Raw genomic sequence first — 21,325 nt, forward strand, 5'->3', positions numbered from 1 at the left:
GTTGTTACAAATCTTATCATTTGGTTTTCTGGATGGGTTATGCGTGTGTAATGCATGGCAGTTGATACCCTCTTAGTTGTTACATACTGGATGTTTGAAAATTGGGATTCTTGGGCTTGCAAAAATGGTCTAGGCATTCCACAGAGTATATTACCATATATAATGAATATTCCAAAAGATGAATGGGTTATGTGTTTGTGTAATGCGTGGCAGTTGATACCCTTTTAGTTGTTACATACTGGATGTTTAAAAATTGGGATTCTTTGGCTTGCAAAAATGGTCTAAGCAGTCCACAGAGTATATTCCCATTTATAATGAATTTTCCAAAAGATGAAACAATTTCTTTTGAATTATTTGATTTGGCCTGCATTCTTGTAGTAATCAGTTAGTCAGGTTGAGACACATGCTTTGGTAAATGCAAAAATGTTCTAATGCAAGGTGTTTCTTGTGTTCAGGTTATATTGGAGAGGGTAGAACATTTTATTCAATCGGTTGCAGTATATGAAGATCAAATTTTTCAAAAGCGTGCACGTATTCAGCAGGTGATTGGCTTGGTTCATGTTTCTGATTCTTGTTATGGTTATCCTTGTTTATCTATTATTTGGCTGACATGAAGCCTTCTTGCTTTTAAAAGTTTTGCTTGCATTCACAAAAAAGTATTGTTTCTTTCTGTTTTATGCTAATCTACAAGTGCATCATGAAGTCCTACTTTGGTTGTCAATGCCATTTTGTTTGGCGTTTCATTTTGGTTAGTAGGACGTCACATTTCGGTGTTTCATAAATAATTTTTTAGTGGCTTTCATAAATCGGATCATCATACTCAGTTGAGTGGTACCCCTCGTCATCACCACCAACATCCCTAGGAACATCATTAGGATCGACGCCGTCTTCTTCGTTGTCTCCAGCCGTAATTCCAGCAAGTTCTTCCACACATTGCCAACCTAAATCCTCTATGGTGAAAACAACAATCTCATGCTCTCCTACCCAATCTATCAAAAACTAAAATGTAGCAGAGATGCAATTAAGGTATACGAGGCACTTATCTTTTAAAAAAAAGTACTTATCTTTTAAAAGAAATATACGGAGTACCTCTTTTTAATATGTATGTATTGTATTCCATTTGGAAGAAAGGGTCCTCTTCCAAGCTACCCTTTGTAAAGTTGTTTAGAACTAGAATTGGATGCCTTTCGATGTTGAAAATCACCCATTATAAGCAGAATATCAGCTATAAAGCCTATAATTAGAGTAAAGATGAGTATAAGGAATTCAGAAAGATAGTGTGTAGAAGAAATGAAAAAAATTATCATTCAAAAAACAAGAAATGAAGAAAATGTGGGCTTACATATGATTTTTTCTTGTTTGGGGAGTCAAAAAAAAGAAAAGAAAAAAGAAAAATACCCTTCGTATGATTATAAAACAGTAAAAGGATATAAAATAAGCGTAAAACAGTAAAAAAACAACAATAGCCATTGGAGGGCATGACTATAATTAAAATCATTGAGATGAAAGAGGGCGTTTTCACCATGTTTTGTCCATTTTAGGGTGGTACGGATGGATCAAACCGAAATGCAATGGATCATAATTAATTTTCGACCGGTATGCTTCGAAACTGGAAGTTGTGTTTCGGTTTCCTAAATGTTCGTTTCGTCCAATTTGAATCGACAGTCAACTCAACTCAACTAAGCCTTTGTCCGAAACTAGTTGGGTCGGCTAATGAATCCTTTAGAAAATTTTCATGAAGAAGGTGAAAGGATCTACCCGTCTCAAATTGACTAAGTCTAATCCTGACACTATTTGGGTTTGTCTACATGGATCATTTTCTTCCATTCTATCCTATCCAGGGTCATGTTCTTTGTTATGTTCCTAGCCCTCAAGTCTTTCCTCAGTTTTTCTTCCAAAGTTGTTTTCGGTCTGCCCCTACCTCTTTTTACTCCATCAACTTGGCACGAGTCACTTCTTCTCACTGGAGCATCCAAAGGCCTACGTTGGATATGCCCAAACCATCTTAAGCAGTGCTCTCTCATCTTCTCCTCAATTGGTGCCACCCCCACCTATTTATGGATGTCTTCATTTTTAATTCGATCTAACCTTGACGTTTTGTTTAGGTTTCCTAAACGTTCGTTTTGTCCAATTTGAATCGGTAGTAAAGAAACGAATTTGACAACTAATAGATCTAAACATTTGTTATTTATTGACGGATCTGTGGGATTAGTTTGAGTATGGAAAATCATGGATATGTTTTCTATGGGTAGCATAAACTCTTATGCTAGTCATACTTTTTATCATAGTTTTAAAACTCCCTTGCGTCGTCGTTGACTCCCCCTAGTCGTCTGCCTTTACCCTTGGATGCGTTCCGCGTTTTGAGGTGCACGAGTATGAGGCATACACCTCTTTTTTCGTTTTTGTCAGAAGCATACACCTTGCAACAATGTTGGAAGGACCGAAGGAGACTAACATGTCAAAAATTTGGTCTTATTTTTATTTTTTTCTTCTTATAAATCTTTTACCCATTCTAAGACCTAGTTATACCTTCTCGAACCCTCTAAAGTCTAATCAATACATTACTTGGTGACAATCAAACCAACAAGAATCTATCTTCCTTCTAATGAAGGCTTCTTTGAGTTTTTATATGCTCTGTGGAACAACTTCCTTTAGACATAACAGAAGACTCTTTGCAGCAATATTATAATATTTTCTACTGAAATGATATTTCCACCCGTCAGCATTTTCTTTTCCTACGTTTTACCGGCTGAGGCACCCCAACCCGCATCCATTTCTTCGGGGAATATCTTGTTTTTTTTTAAACAAAAAAAAGAGAAAAACATGCCACATCATCACATATTCCCTCTCCCTTTCTCACACACATGCCACTATTTTAAAACTCACTGCATCAATCACCGACTCAGCCGTGTTGACTCCTTTTCACCATGGCCAAGTTCTTGTCGGAGTCTGCATTTTGCTCTACTAAGTCAATCAAATTTCCTTTGACGACATGGTGTTATGATCACGTCAACCAAGTACTCGACCATATCAACCACATCAACCAAGTATTTGACTACTTCAACTGAGTACTCAGCCAAGAAAACCGAATACTCAGCCGCACTGTGGCGATTTGACTATGATTTACTTTGGCTGTGTTTTGGTCCTCATCTGTATTTTGAAAAACTGACACACCCCTATCACTGTCCTTCCTCTCTTGCAGACTCTCTCACTCCTTCCCATCTCACCTTCGCCTAAAATGAGCAAAAGCAAGGAGATGGACTCCTGCGAATAGAGGACATGATAGTGGCAAATCGCAGACTGCCTAGATTAGAATAACAAGAAGGATAGTACAAGGAAAACGGAGAAGATCCTTAGGTCTATTCTATTCCAATGTCAGTGACAGTTGGAAGAATGGATCTAGTTTTTTGACTATCTGGGAGGATGGTTAATGAACTGACCGGAGAAATCTGCTCATTGATTCCTTAGAAGACGAGATGGATGCTTGCTACCTCTAACAGGAGGGAAGCATCGGTCATTAAAAACCCTTGTCATCATTTTAGTATGGTTAATGAACTGACTGGAGAAATCTGCTCATTGAATCCTTAGAGGACGAGATGGATGCTTGCTACCTCTAAGAAGAGGGAAGCATCGGTCATTAAAAACCCTTGTTGAATTGAAACTAATGATTCTAGGGGTGGATGGCTAAAAGTGGGGGTAGACATCATTTCCCATTTTCTACAGGACTAATTGGCTGAAAGTTTCCAACTTCCACCGCTCATTCCTATTTAGGGATGAGAGTGATGAATGTGACGTTTGTGTGCTATCTCGAAAAAAGTAATCTATGCATTCGTGTAGGGTCAAAACCCCATCCAAAGTTTAATGATTTCCCATGAAAACACCCTGTAAAGGAGAAATGAGATCTGGTAGGACTTTCTTGAATCTTTCGGCAAGCACCTTCAAAAGAATCTTGTAGACGTTATTCACCAAGCTTCTCAACTCAACTCAACTCAACAAAGCCTTTGTCCCAAACTAGTTGGGGTCGGCTAAATGAATCTTTTAGAAAAATTTCATGAAGAAGGTGAAAGGAATCTACCCGGCTCTAATCCTGGCTCTAGTTGGGTTCTTCTACGTGGATCATTTTTTTCCATTCTATCCTATCCATGTTCATGTTCTCTGTTATGTTCGTAGCTATCAAGTCTTTCCTCACTGTTTCTACTCAAGTTATTTTCGGTCTGCCCCTACCTCTTTTTACTCCATCAATTTCATCAATTTGGCACGAGTCGCCTCTTCTCACCGGAGCATCCAAAGGCCTACGTTGGATATGTCCAAACCATCTTAAGCGGTGCTCTCTCATCTTCTCCTCAATTGGTGCCACCCCCACCTTTTTACGAATGTCTTCATTTTTAATTCTATCTAACCTTGTTATTCACCAAGCTTATGGGTGTGTAATCCTTAGCTTTTACAACACCTTTCTTTGAGTTTAGTGCAATGAAAGTCATTTTCATCCTTTGCTTCCACATTGCCTTCAATTTGCAAAAAAAAAGAAAGAAAGAAAGAAAGAAACATTTCCACCCCTCGACATGCAAATCCTTCTCCAATTTTACACCCCCGTCTCGAAACCTATCATGCTCAATCGCAGAATTTTAAATCTAAAGTCTTCGGGCTTGGCATCCAATTCTAAGATTCAAGCAACAAAGGAGAATGATTGCATACTGGTTTTGGAAGAGCCTTCAAATGCACTCCTGGTAGTGTTCTTTGTAATCTGTGGACACTAACAAATAATCCAACCAACACAACCCAGGGATTGATTTAGACCGTGCAAGCCTTGACCATGTGACTTTCCTTTGTTGTTAGGCCAATCTGTACTTGGTCACAACCATATGCTGCCCCGCTAATCCATTAATAGCAGAAATTGAAGCAGGGACTCAGTTTGCACCGTCTTTTAAAGTTTTGTTTTCTAATCCTCAAATGAAGATCAATTGCTTAGTTGGAGGTTAAATACTAAATTAATTAGGGTATTTAGGGGGGCCTATTAGTAAGTTTGAGCTAAGAATCCTTTTTTGTTCCGGACGGGGAGGGGAGTCATTTGAATAGCTGCCATGCTTTTGAGCACATTGTTTCATACAGTCCTGATACAGAACTGAAGTCCCATCAAAATGGTATCCTCGAGTGACTATGAGGGGCTGCTTCTTCTTCTTCTTTTTTTTTTTTTTGAATGGTAGACTATGAGGGGCTTTTATCCACACATTGGAAGATCAGCAAGGTCATTTCTTTGGATGAAGTTGGAAAAGTTTTACATATTCAATATGTTTGCCGTCCTTCTCATGAGCATGCGTGTTATAATCCCTCCCGGACACCATGGGGAAGAGGAAGACCCAAAGGGTTTTCTTTGGAATGGTAAAGGGGTTTTTCTTTTAACAATAGCAAAAATATTATTGAGAAAGAATAGTTTACGAAAGGGAAAATCTTGCCCAAACGACGAGCTCCTCTCTAGAAACATGTTGCCTAGCAGTGTTGTATGCTGACATTTAATTGAATGTTAAGATGTAAGACCTAAAATGCCTTATTATGGATAAATCTGTTTTTATTTTTTACATTTTATTTTGCTTGTATTATGATTCTTTTAATAAGATTATAAGAAAGGGGGCAATTTACAATTAAGAGAAAAATACAATCAATAGAAGAAGAGGTGGAAGAAATGGGGGAAAGCCAAAAGATTCCTTCCATCTTTATTAAGAGAAAAATACAATCGACATAAAAAGAGGTGAAAGAAATGGGGGAAAGGCATAAGATTCCATCTTTCAAAATATACTGGTTATATTTTTCCGGGCAATTCCTCCCTTGCTTCCTTATAGCTGTTAGTAATTTGAGTCTGTTGGAGGATTCTCGACGGGTCCAACATCTCTTGCAATTCAAAATATAATCTCCTGGAGAAACTACTGCCTTTCTTGAGTTAATGATTCCTTTAGGGGCATCACCTCTAATACAGGTACATATATTGTCATGGAGAAGGATTTTCTTTCCCTATTAATGCTCCATTATCTGTTGATGCATCCCAATTAGTAAATGAACTCTTGATCATCTCTTATATGCTGCTTTATTTGGTCGCGTGTGTAAGCTATTGGTGCTTTTTCTGTAATTCATTTCAGTTGTTTTCACTGAGAGGCCTCTTGAATATAATGAGTCCATAACAGCACCATTAAGATATTCTCTTACTTTTCAGGTCGTTCTTGTTAGGAGCCTTCTATATAGAATGTGGCTATTAAAACAGCACCAATTGGCACTGCAAATGATATCGATGCTCTTGTTTTAATAATTCTGTCTGATTCTAGAGACTGGTTTTAATTTGGTGCTCTTGAGATACCCATGCTTTTAGTGAACACTTATTATTTTTTCCATGGATTCCAAGGGAATTAAATGTTTCCCTGATAATGTAATTAACTATTTGGAATAAGTCCATCCTTTTTATTCTATATCATTATTATTATTAAAGTTTGCATTGGTTTTTGGATTTCAGGCACAAGAGAATAACGAAGAACTGAAGCTTAAAATGAGGCGAGAAATGAGGCGAGAGAGTTCCGAGGAACCTCAAGCTGTGGTTTTAGATAAGGTCCTTCTCATTTGTTTTGATAGTATGTTATGTTTGGTATCTCAAATGATCATGGTCAAACTAGGAAATGGTGTATCTAATTGTGCCAGTTGTATTAATTTGATTGGATATTTTACATGAAAAGAAAATGCATGTATTAGTTTGTCAAAATGTTATACTTGAAAAGGAAAGGTGAAACATCGTAAATAAATTCATTAATTAGCAAAAAGTGGATCATGTTGATCCTCCGTCTTGCACTGGCGATGCCATGAAAGAATGCTATATTTTTGTCTCCTTAAGCCATTTCACCCTTGAAGACTATCTTCATTTCAACTCTTCGCGAAGGATCAACTGATTATATTCTTCTTTCTCAAAATTTCAGCTTTTTAACATTGGCCAAACATAACACCTTTTGAGACTAGTTTCTGAGCTTATCCTTCACAAACCTTAGCTTCTTTCTGAGGCTGATATTCGCTGAGGCTGATATTCGCTGGACGGAAAGAAATAGCTACGGAGTATGGACCACCAACCGGCAAGTTTTTCATGCATCTTAGGTTCCTGAATCCAAGCTATCTCAAAATGAAACCGGGTTGGTCCCCAAGTGCTCATTCTACGGTCCACAAGGATTGGGGCATTTTTTTTTTTGATTGGTACGAGGATTGGGGCATTGGGCAATGGTTTGACACCGGATTGGGCTAGGGGATCTGTCAAGTATTAAAGAGGTTTTCTTACCAGAATTGAGACACAAAAAAAAAGATCAAGCCTTCTTCTACTTCGGTTTCTAGACTGGGTGAACTTTGCTCCTGACATAGTTAAATCAATTAGTGCATTCTTGTTAACAAAATCCAAAAAAACTGTCATACTTGAAGAGAGCCTAGTGGATCCCTCACGGTCTAGCTCTACTCATAGCTTGCGACGTTCCACTTGAGAACATGGATTGTGCACTCTGGAGAACACCCAGTAAGAACCATCATCTTTCATCTTGAGCCACTCCGACAGCGAGAAATAACCTTTAGCTTCCTCGAGATCTAGTTGAGAACCATCGTAGGCCACAAGAATACCACCGGAAGCTCCGATAGAATCCAGGCATGTGAAACCGAACCTAGAGTTACACACCAGCGCGCTAAGAGTGAACCTGTTGCAGCTCTTTAGTTTAGTTTCTTGGAGGTAGAATATCATAGGTATATTTAATCTTAGCATGTCCTTGACATGGGCTATCTTTTCTGGGGTTCCTGGGTCCTCTCGTTCCAACAATGGACCTTTATTGATATAGAGCAAGCAGATTTCCACCCCTGAGTGATGATTGCCTCTTGTTCTGGCTCCAGAGGCTCTCCACCTCCTTTTGGATGATCCTTACTCATAGTTCACGGTCGATTGGAGCCGAGCCACCTCCCTAAGAAGCCTTCTAGATATTCCACTTACGTTCTCCTGTTCCAATGTTTCACCTTATAAAATAGCATTCTAGTCTCTAAGACAGCAAAGGATAGACTCAGCATCCTGCTCGTAACAATTTTTGGTTTTCGACAAGATTCCCAATGACCTTTCTCTTCTGCCTAAACCTTTATGTGCAAATTGATGCTTATTTATTTTTCTTTTGGTTTTCCCATTGAGATTGCATTTGCTGAGCTCGAGCTCAGGTAAGCTTATCTGAGCTCGAGCTCAAAAACTCATGTGTGCCCACATTTTTGGAGTGATCCAAAGCATTCATTTGAAAGGCCCTTACAGGGATAGGGTGCCTACAAAAAATCAGGTCCATAGGATCTTCCTAACCCTTCCATTTGTGGAGGGAAAAATGGGCAGATCTGTGGAGAAACAGTATCTGATTTTTGGTACACATCCTATCCATGTAAGGGCCTTTCAAATGAATGCTTTGGATCACTCCAAAAATGTGGGCCCACATGAGTTTTTGACGTTCGAGCTCAGATAGCTTATCTGTGCTCGAGCTTAGAAACGCTTTACTCTTTCCCATTGACTATTTTTATCTTATTTTAATTTTCTTTTATCAACCCTTTCTTTCAGTTGTTATTTTCTGAATAACGGTGATTGAGGACCATTCTCACAAAAACGAGGGACAAAACAATCATTTCCAAGACACCCACGGTCAAAGAAGTCAACTTCAAGTTTTGTTGGAGTTTCACTAAAAGAATGGGCCCCATCAAGAGGAGTTAATGAGTGATTTGAGAGTGTTTTATGAAGTTATTAAGTCGTAGGATAGCAGCGTCTTTTCCCACTTAAATCACTTAGATTACTTTAGTGTTTAGAATGGGCCCACCCTTGCATTACGGGATTGTAAAAGAGAAGCTCATTTTCTTAGGTTTACTAAAGGGTATTTTGGTCCAAAAGTGGTTTGATTAGGGACTGGGAGCTTTCTAGCTCTATTTTCTTTCTTAGAATGAGCCGGACGGAAAGAACTGTATCCAATTTATAGATCGGAGTGGTGGGTAAAGTGGTGGGTAAACGGTTTTAGGTTTTTCACTTTTTTTTTTGTTTTGAAGCAAATATCCAATTTTTGCGTGCTTTTCAGTAACTTCATTTCTATAGATATATGCTTGTAAAATGTTTATGGGTTACGTTTTTGCATGTGTGTTAGATATTTCGTTTTCCTATTTTCTCTCCCCTTATTTTTTTTCCATTTTTTTTAAATCAAAAACTTTGTTTTTATAAAGATGAAAATGCCAAATGTCTGTGTTTCTTAATTTTGTTTGGGCTAGATCTATGCATGCATATTCTTTTTTGTATGATTTATGGGTGCATACACATGCATATGTTAATATAGATGCATGCTTGCATGTGTTCTTTTCAGCGATTTGTTATGCATAATTCAATGTTGGCGGATCTCTTGTAAGATTTTCAGCTACTAGGTTTCTATTTTATATCTTGGATGCCATGATTTCAACAGGAAATTTTTTAGCAGTAACAGAAACTTTATTCCAAAGAGAAAAATAACTCCAGTTGCCATAAAAACAGTAAAACACTCCCAGAATTGCAATCCGCCATAAGATTACCTGTTAGATTCTCTCTAAAACTGCAAATCCCTAAGCTGCACTTCATTAGAATCGGCCTTACTGATAGGACCAGAAAATGATTTAGTAACTTTACCCGAAGAATTTGTTGGTCTTTCTTATACACATAAGGAGCAATTTATCAAGGTTTGAAATTTCGGTTTCACCAAAATTTCGGTGGAAATTTCGGAGTAAATCTTAAAATTTCCGTTTCAGTATAAATTTCAGTCTCGGCCGAAATCCGAAATTTAAAAGCATGCAATTTATATATGCACGAGGATCAATTTAAAGTTTGTATAGTGCCCATGTGATTGCATATATGTTTCTGATTTGCTTCTTATATGTTAAAAACTCTGACCAAGCACTATACTTTGAGCTGCAGAAATTTCTGCTTGCATGCATACAGACATGCCTCGCATGCTTTTCTATTTGGGTACTGTGAAATAAACTGTGGTGTTGTTTTCTCAGGTCAAATTAGGGGAGCCTGGATACAAAGAACGGTATTACATGGAGAAATTTAATTTATCACACAAGGAGATGATTGATGATATCAGAAAAGATGTTGTGAGTTCTCTAATTTGTCTTTCAGCAAATGGTTTCAGCGTGTGGGTTATTTCTGCTAATAATGCCCTGTAACATTATTTAAGGGTTTATTTTTGAACTAGGCAAGGTATTAATTTTAAAAAGGAAGGATTAATATGTTGAGGTATTTAATTTCCAGGCACTCCTGCCAGGCTAGCAACTCTGATGCTTGTTATTATTCTATGGCCTTATGTTCTGAACTTAGTTTCCTTTACGGTTTGAAATTTAACATAGCTTGATTCATGATACAAAACTTCCGTGCAATAGCCTTGGCTTCCTAACTTCTATTTGCACTCAGGTTCTAACTTTATACTGTTTTTCCTAGCTTCGAAGCAACTTCTAAAACTATTATCCTGCCATTAACAAACCAAAAACAAGAAACTCCGGAAACAATTAAACTTTGTTTCCTAAGCTCCCCCCTTCAAAACACTTTACTTTTTCTGGACTTTTAAAAATAAAATAAAAATCACCATGAATACAAGAAATCCTTGTGGGCTGTTGTTGATGTCGGTATGGCACAATGCTGTCATCTTGATGACATCATATGATGGAGTCTATTCTCAGACCTTTTTTCGACTTTCCATGAATCCAAAAAGACCAAAACATTGACACTTAATTTTCTGGTCAGAAAGATCCTTGTAGATGATTTAGATGCTGTAGGAATTTGTGGATTCACTTGATGTTCATCTATCCCACCTCAGTTGCGAGCAAGTTGCCCTCACGTTTAACTCGTCATAAATCATCATAACCTCCACATTGATCCATATAGTTTTTTGTTTGAGGCTTTCCTCTCCAATGCACAAGATATTGAATAGCCATACAATCTTCTGCTTATATTCTATGTCACTATCCTCGGCATAATGCCATTGTTCGCTTTCATTTGAATCATCCATGTTTGTACACATCAAATACATTGATGGTTTGTCAATCAAGTATGGACTACACTTCATCATTACATTTCATAGGCAAATAATGACTTCACACTTTTTGAACACTTCAGCATGAAAAGTGACATCCAAATTTTGTGATATCAGTTCTACTTCAGATTTCCTGATCCTGATCTGTAGTACAAATATTGTCACCACCACACACCATGTATGGTCACCACAGCCTCAACTCCACCTACAAGTGTCACTTCCCACATAGATGATCATTGGACTGATTTCTTTGGATTCCGACTGTCACATTGTTACTAAAATGCCTCGTATATTCCAAACGTTGATAAATCCTCTCCACCATAGCTTGCAATACCTGGAATTCCTTTCTTCCTACTACTCCTTGCTTATTTCCATCACCATTGGGGCATCAGCATTTATTGGGAAGTTGCCATCGGCCTTATATCATGCCATTGAATCATGTATTCTCCGGTTTTATATATTTTCTGATTAATTTTGATGCAATTCAACCTTGTGAATTGCAGCGCCTGTTCTGCGAGTAGTGTTTGAAATGAGCTCTGGTTACATGACATGTTTTTGGAGCACCGAATGTTATTTAATGCAGTTTGACATTTAGTGGTCAACGTTACCCTCATTCACTTATCCCTTAAAATTTACTTTAGTATCCCAAATGCATGATTTTCTTTCACAATTGTTAAATTTGTATACTACCATTTCTGCGTTTCCCTTTTGACAAGCCTTTGAGATCCTTAGGCTAGCTTTGAGCTTAAGTAGATTTAATTGTTTTCTGAAGTTGGTGCATAAAGAAGGGGTTTTACTTATGTTTGGCAGTCATGCATTAAAATGGTCAACTTTGTAGTCTTGTTTACAATTTGAGTTCATAGATAAGTTGCATTACACATGGTAGAAAATTTAATTTTCAGAAATTATCATGAAAGACAAACAGAAGGTTTTTTACCTTTAAAAAAAAAAAAACAAACAGAAGGTTTTTACTGGCTTGGGTAAAGCTGACTCTTGTGAACATCGGGCGTGTAAGTGTATAACTAAGGATGTTCAATGAGAATTCTTATCATAAATAGGTAATGGAGTTATCTTTGCAGGTGTTGAAATATGTTGAAGGCCTTTGCTGGGTCATGAGATATTACTACCAAGGGGTCTGCTCTTGGCAATGGTTAGTGAAATTCTAAGGCTAACAGAAATACTGATTGATTTTTTTGCCTTTACCGTTCTTTATAACATTTCGATGTAGTATCAGTTCTCTTACTATGTATCCATATTTCCATAGTATGTATCTAATGTTTATTTTGATGATATAAAATAAGGGATTTGCTAGGTCTGACATGCGACAGACCAGCCGCGAACTGCCTTTTGCGATGGACAATAGCAATTCCCAAAAAAGAATAGGAATAATAGTTTCTCAAAAAAAAGAAAAATTAAGAATAGGAATAATGTCCATTCCAATCAGGTAGATAATATTTACAATTTTGAGCTTCCATCTGCTTTCATGTCAGGTACTATCCATATCACTATGCTCCTTTTGCATCTGATCTTAAAGATTTGGTTGATCTAGAAATTACGTTTTTCTTGGGACAGCCATTCAAACCTTTCAACCAACTAATGGGAACGCTACCGGTTGCCAGGTACTTTGATTTCTTAGTTAAATGTATATTTCTAAGTTTTTCTTAGCTAACGGTGATACTTACCTGTTATCTATAGTTCCAATGCTTTGCCCAAGGTATACAGGACATTGATGACTGATCCAACATCACCTATAAGATCTTTCTATCCTTCAGGTATATTTTCTACAATGCCCATTTGTGTAATATACTGCAGTCATTTTTGGTCTTTTTCCATAAATGGCCAGCCATTTGTTCTGCTCAAAATGGGTTATGTTTTCTTTCTGTTGACAGATTTTGAGATAGACATGAATGGTAAACGTTTTGCATGGCAGGTACACTTTTGTCTGAAATTTCAGATACGTTCCATTTTCTTATGATGGTAGCTATGACTTAATGGAAAATATGCTTAAATTCTTCTATGGAACTCAGGGTGTTGCAAAATTGCCATTCATCGATGAGAGACGACTGCTTAATGCAACACAAAAGCTCGAAGACACTTTAACGGTGTGAATAATGGGCAACCATCCCAAGTTTCTTTGTATTTTTTTTTTAATGTTGTAACATGCTCTTGTATTCTTCGATTTCTCCAGGAAGAAGAGAGGAATCGAAATAGTATGATGCATGATTTAATCTATGTCTATGAGCATCATCATTTGGCTGCACAAATTGTGCTACTATATCAATTACCCAAACAAGGAAGATGTTTGGAAATTAACACGAATGCCAGGTTAGTATAACATGCTTTATGCATTTTACAATGGCTGTTATGATGTATACACATAGAGGCTGATGTTTTCACTCTTTTCTTTATTGAAGTGAAGGAATGAATGGCTACATTTGCTTGTGCGAGAGGAACACATACAGAAAAGTAATCCCTTCTCCAATTACGGGGTTGAGAGACATCGAAAATAACCGAACGCTGTAAGTATGCTTTCAATTTGGCATTTTCTTTGTTGCCAAAGTTTTAGATTCTAATTTTTATCCCTCATTTTATTTGCAGTAATGTTTCTTATCTTAATCCTCGAGCTCACCAACACATTCCGGAATACCCCAAAGGTGTAATTATGCCCACGAAGGTATTTTATATACCATTTCTATTTTCTCAGAGATGAGCTTGGAAATGCCCTTTTTTTCATTGACTCAGTTATTGGATTATGACATGTTCGTAATCACAAGTAATTTCTGGAATGCGGAATGACACTAATTATTTAGTACCAATGTGCTCATATAAATTCAACTGTGTACTTGCCTTGATAGTTGGTAATGTTACATCTGCTGTCATGTATACCTAGGTTCAGTTCTCAGTGTCTACAAGATTTAACTTTTTCTAATCTGAAAAATTAACATATTGAACGATCAGACATTCTGTTCAATTCTTGGTGTTCTCAGTGTTTACAAGATTCAACATTTTTACCTTCCAAATATATATATATATATATATATATATATATATATATATATATATTTAACATTTTCTTACCTGAAAAATTAACTACTTTATGAACCATCAGACATCCCAAAAATTAACGCATCTGACCGTCAAGATGAGGAAATTTCGGCTGACCAATTTGTTTTTACTTTGAAGTCATTTTGGATTGTCTCATTTAAGAGGAACACGTTGTTAAGCCTTTTTTAGGAGTGCTTAGTCGTTTGCCCAGGGTCGCTGCAAGTTGCCAGTTTACGAATTGTGATATTCTACTTTATGAAATTATGTTATTCAATCTATATTTTCCTTTTATTTTTGGGAGATGATTTTTTCGCTCCCCCCCCGCCCGGTAGGATTATGCGCCCCCCTTTTCACATGAATTGTGGCAGACTTCAATGCTTTTTGACGTCAAATCACGTGAAAAAGGGGGTTGCATAATCCTACAGAGGAGGGTTGAAAAAATCATTGCCCTTATTTTTTTCTATTTGATTCTATTTACTTTTTTCCCTTCATGGTTGCCGCCTCGCTTTGGCTTTGAATAATTTATTAAAGTATTTATATATTATCATTGTTCTCATTTGTCAACAAACCATTCTAAGAATTTCCTAAAGTTTTTCATTTTCTGTAGTTGGTATTGCATTCCACGAGAGTTGACTTACCTGACTTAAATATGCCAATGCTAAAATTTAGCTAACATTGGAATGACAACAGATCCGCACTCTCAAGTCAGCTAATATATTATTCTTCTTGGATGCTGTTATTGTCTTCATGCTGTCATAATTGCTATTATTAGCCTGTACAATTCCAATTTGAAGAATCTCCATTCGAATTTGACTATTTGCTACAATTGTAGACTGTAAAGCCTCAAGACATAAAACCCTTGCCTGTGCTTTGGCATGAAGATCATGGTGGACGGCATCATCAAGCCAGAGAGAGGTAGATACTCTACTCTTTCTTTTCTATGATAGTTGGAACTTGGAACTAAATAGTTAACCTTATTAAGTGAAAGTTGACAAATAAATGAGCCATCAAAGCATAGCTACTGCTATGAATTAAAGTTTAAAAATTTAAAACCCTACTTTGTCCGGATGATGGCTAGAAAGTGTGTTAACTGGAAACTTGGGTTAGCTCAAGCATGTATTTTTAGTGTAAGAACTTGTTCTGTAATGCAACTTGTTTGAAACAAGTGATTGGATTCATCAATTTATTTATTTATTTATTTTTGGAAGTTAGAAGAAACCAAGTCATCCACCATTCAAAAAAAAAAAAAAAAAGAGAAAGAAAAGAAAGAAAAGAAACCAAGTCACCCCTTAAACTTGACCCAAAAGTGGATAGAGTCAAGTCGAGTAAATATGTTTTTCAAGTTCACGACTATGTTGGGAAAAAGACTGGTATGAATTTCCATCCAACTTAAAAGTCTTTCTAAGGCAAAAACAAGTTTGGGTGGCCATTTTCACACAACTTTACTGAAATTTGATTCACTTGTACTTGGAGTGTGAATTTTACTTTTGTTTGTTTTCAGACCTCAGGTACCTCGGGCTATCTCTGGCCCTCTTCTGGGAGAAGCAGCTCATCGGCTGCTCAAGAACTCTCTACAGTTCAAACCTAATCACAACAATGCTGGATTCTTTGATCATCCTTACGAAAATGCACCAAACAATATGACGAACAGACCTCGGCCGGCTGGACCCTCTGGATATGAAAGAGGCTTCACCCAGGACCAAAATTACTATCATGGATATCAAAACCATCGAGCTGTTCTCAACTCCTCTAGGTCATCCCCCTCCATTAGTGAAGTTCAAGGCAACAGACAAAATCCCAGAGGAGCACATCAGAGGTTGCCTCCTCAAGAACAATACCACAATTTGGGAGCCGGAATGTCGAACTTGAAGAATGAAGAAGGTGCAAGATTGAGGCCGCAGTACGGGATGGCACCTAGAATTCCAAATGCTATCTACTGGCAGAACCAACAGCAGCCCATTCAGAATGCCGGACCACCGCCTTGGCCACCAATCAATTGGATTGATAAGCCATTGATCAACAGTGCAGGAATCTATTTTACACCAGAGACGGTGACGCCAGGTGGGTATGAAAAGCAGATGAGGAAGGTTTATCAGGTTAGATCACCAGCACCCCAAAATCCATCGGATTCTAGCTCCCAACAGTGACTTCTGTATCAACTTTGTTTCTTTTTAATTTAAAGGGAGAACTGAAATAGGCAGTTAGTTTCACCTGAATGAAATGGAATTGATGACAGTTTGTTTCATTTGAATGAAGTGGAAATGATGTTTGTCTAGCAGTGGAACAGAAAATCAGGTTCAGATGGAACTTTTCATGTTGGACTGAATCAAGCAATAAAAGTGATGTAGTTTGATTCAGATGGGTAGACGATACAGCAATGTGTAGTTTATTTGAAGGACTTTACATGTTCTGTTGTTGGAATCTTTTCAAAGAAATCAGTGAAATTTTTGTACTTTTTAGTTTGGATTGGAGTAAACATCTTTTTGGGATTGTAGTAGAATGTGATCAATTGGTTATGGACCATTAAGATCAATCCTGACAATCAACCTTTGAGTCCCACACAGGGTTCATGATCAAGCTTCTGTATGCTGTCCTGACAGCGTTTCTTGGATTTTAAGTGAGAAATTCAGTTTTTAAAAATCTCTCCTTCATCTTGAGATTTCTAAAACCTGAAAATATGGGAGGATCTGCCACTCTCTTGATGACGGAAAGAAGGGCAAGAAGTAAAAAACGACAGCTGGTAGGGGTGGCAAATTGGCCGAACCGGAACCGAGCCGAAACCGAACCGAAAATTCGGTTTCGGTTTGGTTAAACCAAACCGATTAAAATTTCGGTTTGGTTCGGTTTGGGTATCAAACCGAACTGAAACCAAATATTTGCAATTATTATGAGTAAAGGGTGGCAAGATTGGCGGAACCGAACCGAAAATTCAGTTTTGGTTCGGTTTTGGTTTGGTAAAACCAAACCGATTCAGATTTCGGTTTGGTTCGGTTTGGGGGTCAAACCGAACTGAAACCGAACCATTGCCACCCCTAACAGCTGGTCCGCTTCTTCTCTTATCTCTTAGCTACAATTTTGAAGAAATCCCGGATTAAAAAATCCGTGTGTCCCAACGGCTGCCGTTACGCGGATTTTAGAATCTAAGTTTTAGTTTGAAAACAGTGTAAAAGAGTGTCATGATCAAGCTGCCGGTATGCTGTCTTGGCAGCGTTTCTTGGATTTTAAGTAAGAAAACTAGGTTTTAGAAATCTCTCCCGCATCCTGCGTTTTCTATAACTTGAAAACATGGGACGATCACCAGCTCTCTTGCTGTCGGAAAGAAGGGCTAGAAATCAGAAAATGACAGCTGCTCTCTTTATTCTCTTGTCTCTCAAGTACAATTTTGAGGAAATCCAGGATTCTAAAATACTTGAATTCAAACTGCCCCTTAGATGTCAATCAAAGAGTGGATTTAGAAGCCCAAAGCTCCCACCTTCCTGCACGCACCCGCACATGCTCAGGCTGGGATGAGTTGGGTCAACCTAGGTGTCATTAACCTCAACCCTAACTGGACCCAACTCTAGTCTCGGGTTGAGAGGGTCAACCCAAGTCTGATGAAAATACGCAAAAAAAAAAGAAAAAAAATAATAATCTGAAGTCCGAGATTTTAAAAGTAACAATAAAAATAGAAGTGAGGGGTCCGGGGTCGAGTTGCCCAAGGCATCAACCCTAGCTAAACCCAAAATTAAATTGGGTTGGCTTTTCCCAGCCATCCCAAGCTGTAATCGGGGTCCATCGCGTTGAGCCAAACCCAAGTTGCACTGCTAATAAACAAAAATAAAGCCTAGAATCCATTTATAAACACAATCAAATATGTCAAGTTAGGATCTATAGACATCTTAGGGAGAAAACGATAATCTCTTTATCCTCCCTTTATTCTCTCTTAATAAGATCTCCGTAATTGCTTTGCAGGGTCCTTGCCAACTTCACTTGGTTTCCTATCTTGTATGTGTCCCATTTTGCCGTTACTATTTCAATTTTGTATTTATTTGTTTCCTATTGTACTTGATTACATTGCTGTAGTGTTTACCAATACAAACAGCCCAAAAATGGGCATCATGGTATGAAAAACTTTCATGGTATCAAAAGCCTGTTATTTTGAATTAGATTTTATTTGTAGGACTCTCGTAGCCTAGTCTTCTGTTTCGTGCCATGAATTTGTCTTCAAAGACCTCTGCACCAGCTGCAAGGACTTCCATTCCATCATTGTCAGTTGCAAGTTTGGTGTCAGTTCGTCTAAGCCAAATAACTATCTACTATGGAAGTCTCAAATCGTTCCAACGTTGAATTCACAGGACCTTTATCATTTTGTGGAGGGAATGTTTCCAGCACCAACAAAATTCATCCATGAAAAAGACGGTCCTCTCATCAATTTATAGTATATTACTTGGAAGTGAATAGATCAACTTGTTCTTAGTTGGATAAATGACACTCTCCCAATCTGAAGTTATAGGCTTGGACACGGCAAGAGAAGCTTGGGAATCATTATCAAGAATGTTGGCCTCTACATCAGAAGCTCATATGCTGCATTTGAAACAAAAACTCATGAAGCTAGACAAGCTTAGAATGTACTTATAAACACAATCAAATATGTAAAAGCAAGATCTAAAGACACAAAACCAAAAGCTAGAATTCATTTATAAACACACAATCAAACATCCTCTTCATACTGATGACTTAGAATCCATTTATAAAAACACAATCAAACATTATTCTTCAGTGAAATTGTTTGGAATCCATTCATAAACACAAAATTCAAGCTGATTTCTTGTCCAAAGAGGTATTGTTAAGACGTTCAAGAACCAATATCAGAGCCTGAGTGCCCAAATCCCCTTCCCCATGCCCCTTCAGTGACACATACAGCTGATGCGCCAACGCAAGCCCAGGCAAAGCAACACCCATCCGTTGGCATTCCATCAAACAGATTCCCAAATCCTTCACAAAGTGATTCACAAAAAACCCAGCTTCAAAATCCCTCTTCAAAATCCTCCCTCCATACAAATCCAGCGATTTCGAACCTGCCGCCCCAGTAGAAATCGCTTCCAAATACAAACCCACATCCAACCCCGCCTTATGCGCATAAATCATACCTTCCACTAACCCCACCATTGTGGAAGCAATAGTAATCTGATTCCCCAATTTGGCACACTGCCCCAAACCCGCTCCACCCATATAATTAACCTTCCCCATACACTTAAAGAGCGGCGAAAGCTGCCCTACCACACCCTCTTCGCCTCCGGCGAAGATCGCGAGGGTTCCAGTCTTTGCGCCGCGGTCTCCACCAGAAACAGGGGCGTCGACCGCGGTGCAGCCCTTAGCCTTGGCCGCAGAGAAAATCTCTGCGGCCAAAGAGGGCTCACTGGTGGTCATATCCACTATGATCCCTCCGGACGAAAGTCCAGATAGGACTCCGGAGGGACCCAGGATGACAGAACGGACGTCCGAGGGGTACCCTACGATGGTGAAGACGACATCCGAGGCGGAGGCCACGGCGAGTGGGGAGGGGGCCAAGCGGGCCCCCATTTGGCATAGGGGTTGGGCTTTGGAGGGTGTACGGTTGAAGATGGTTAGTTGGTAGCCGGCTGTAATGAGGTGACCACACATGGATCGGCCCATTACTCCGGTTCCGATCCAGCCGACCCGGGTTTTTCCGGGGGCGAGGATCGACGGCTCTGGTGATGGGTTTGTGGTGGCCATTGAGATCGAACGGTGGAAGATGTTTTGGGATCGGGGGGAGAGGAAGAGAGGAGAGAGTTTTTGTGATGCTGTTTTAAGACCGAAAGACATCAAGCTATGTATCTCTCAGTCCTGCCCTATTAAAGATGTTTTATAGGCAAATGATATCTGTGCAAGCTGATTTTGATAGGGGCACCCCCAGAATTAGGAATCGGAATGGGCTTTATATTCGGGATCTCCCTCAAAAATTAAAATTTTAATTTAAAATAAGAAAAATGATATCAGCACAACCTTGTTTTCATAATTGCTGGATCCAGCTTATGGTTGTCCTGATATCATTTATTTCAAATAATTCTAATCAAAATTCAACATGAGCATGTGGGAAACAGATTGCATCCCCCCTCTCTAACTAATCCACCCTCATGTCAATTTCACCCTCTTGATTCCATTCTTTTTTTGAATTAAATGCAGAATTGAGTGGAATTGGAATCAGATTCTAATTTAAGGGCCTGACTCAAATGATTATTGGTCTCATGCAGCTTCACTTCCCATCTTTAAAGATTATGCCCTACAAATGGGTTGGATTGGCTAATGTAAGAGTGGAGAGAGATGAAACTCGAGCCCGTTCTAGAGGGAAAAACAAGGGAATAGGTTGGATTGGCTAATGTAAGAGGTGAAAATATCATTTCTGGCTACAGTAATTATTTATTTATTTTATCTTTCATTATTTTATTAGCTGTAAACTTTTATTATTCTATATATAATTTGGAATCTAATAAGAGAAAACGGTTTCTACACACAAGTGTAGATAAGTTATCTACACACTAGTTTAAAATACAGTGGAGGGCATATTGTTTGGGTAATCCAAACCATTCATTTGATTGGCCCTCACATAGATAGGGTGTCCACAAAAAATGAGCTCCATAGGATCATCCCAACCGTACGCTTTGTGGAGGCAAAATGGATATGTATAAACCTTCACAAATCTGCCCATTTTTTGCCTCCACGGTAAAATGGTCATGTGTAAACCTTCACAAATCTCATCTAATAATTATTACTTTATAAATTGGGATTTGCCAGCCACTTTCGCGGAAAGCCATTTTGCGCCCCGCTTTTTCATGTGATGAGAGCGATGTCAGATGAATTAAATGAGTAAGGCAATCTGCCAAAAAAGTCAACATGTGTGGCTGTCCTCACATGCAAAAGTTAGGCACGAAATGGCTTTCTGCGAAAGTGGCTAGCTATCTCTTATAAATTTATAAGGGAAATGATAAATGCACCCCTTTTCATTACTTTGGACACCCGGCTATAGTGCATCTATGACTTCAAAGGGGTGATGTACTTCACACTTGAAGGAATGAAGTGACATGATTGCCACGTACAATGCAGCTGGTGTCCCAAGTGATGAAAAGGGGCACATTTATCATTTCCGATTTATAATCTTTGCCGAGGCCAGGAACCAACATTGTTCCATTGTTGATAATTTATACTCT

The 21,325-nt window shown here is 38.4% G+C and overlaps 2 protein-coding genes across 3 annotated transcripts in view; one reads left to right on the plus strand and one right to left on the minus strand.

Annotated features, from left to right (window-relative positions):
* Positions 1 to 16,579, plus strand: part of XRN4 (exoribonuclease 4) — a 29,070-nt gene extending 12,491 nt beyond the window's left edge. Inside the window, exons 10-22 of one of the 2 annotated variants that reach the window (XM_077391680.1) lie at positions 456 to 542; positions 6,500 to 6,592; positions 10,042 to 10,137; positions 12,152 to 12,222; positions 12,563 to 12,691; positions 12,768 to 12,844; positions 12,962 to 13,002; positions 13,100 to 13,174; positions 13,261 to 13,397; positions 13,487 to 13,591; positions 13,671 to 13,746; positions 14,950 to 15,032; positions 15,619 to 16,579. In XM_077391680.1, the coding sequence (XP_077247795.1) occupies positions 456 to 542; positions 6,500 to 6,592; positions 10,042 to 10,137; positions 12,152 to 12,222; positions 12,563 to 12,691; positions 12,768 to 12,844; positions 12,962 to 13,002; positions 13,100 to 13,174; positions 13,261 to 13,397; positions 13,487 to 13,591; positions 13,671 to 13,746; positions 14,950 to 15,032; positions 15,619 to 16,264 (1,716 nt within the window). In that variant the 3' untranslated portion in view covers positions 16,265 to 16,579. Of the gene's footprint in view, positions 1 to 455; positions 543 to 6,499; positions 6,593 to 10,041; positions 10,138 to 12,151; positions 12,223 to 12,562; positions 12,692 to 12,767; positions 12,845 to 12,961; positions 13,003 to 13,099; positions 13,175 to 13,260; positions 13,398 to 13,486; positions 13,592 to 13,670; positions 13,747 to 14,949; positions 15,033 to 15,618 lie in introns of those variants that run through there. The other variant, XR_013254295.1, reaches the window with a different exon arrangement.
* A 2,183-nt stretch (positions 16,580 to 18,762) lies between these two features.
* LOC143887049 (6-phosphogluconate dehydrogenase family protein) lies at positions 18,763 to 19,958 on the minus strand. Its single transcript, XM_077391160.1, has one exon. It carries the CDS (start codon positions 19,941 to 19,943, stop codon positions 18,912 to 18,914), a length of 1,032 nt encoding a protein of 343 aa, XP_077247275.1. The 5' UTR covers positions 19,944 to 19,958; the 3' UTR covers positions 18,763 to 18,911.
* Positions 19,959 to 21,325: the final 1,367 nt, after the last annotated feature.

The sequence above is a fragment of the Tasmannia lanceolata genome, unplaced genomic scaffold, assembly GCF_043159265.1.
Source record: "Tasmannia lanceolata isolate RefF3 unplaced genomic scaffold, GAP_Taslan_0.1 ptg000012l, whole genome shotgun sequence".
NCBI lineage: Eukaryota > Viridiplantae > Streptophyta > Magnoliopsida > Canellales > Winteraceae > Tasmannia > Tasmannia lanceolata.

Coding starts and splice junctions, on each gene's coding strand:
- LOC143887049 (XM_077391160.1), bottom strand. CDS start 19,943: ATGTCTTTCGGTCTTAAAACAGCATCACAAAAACTCTCTCCTCTCTTC.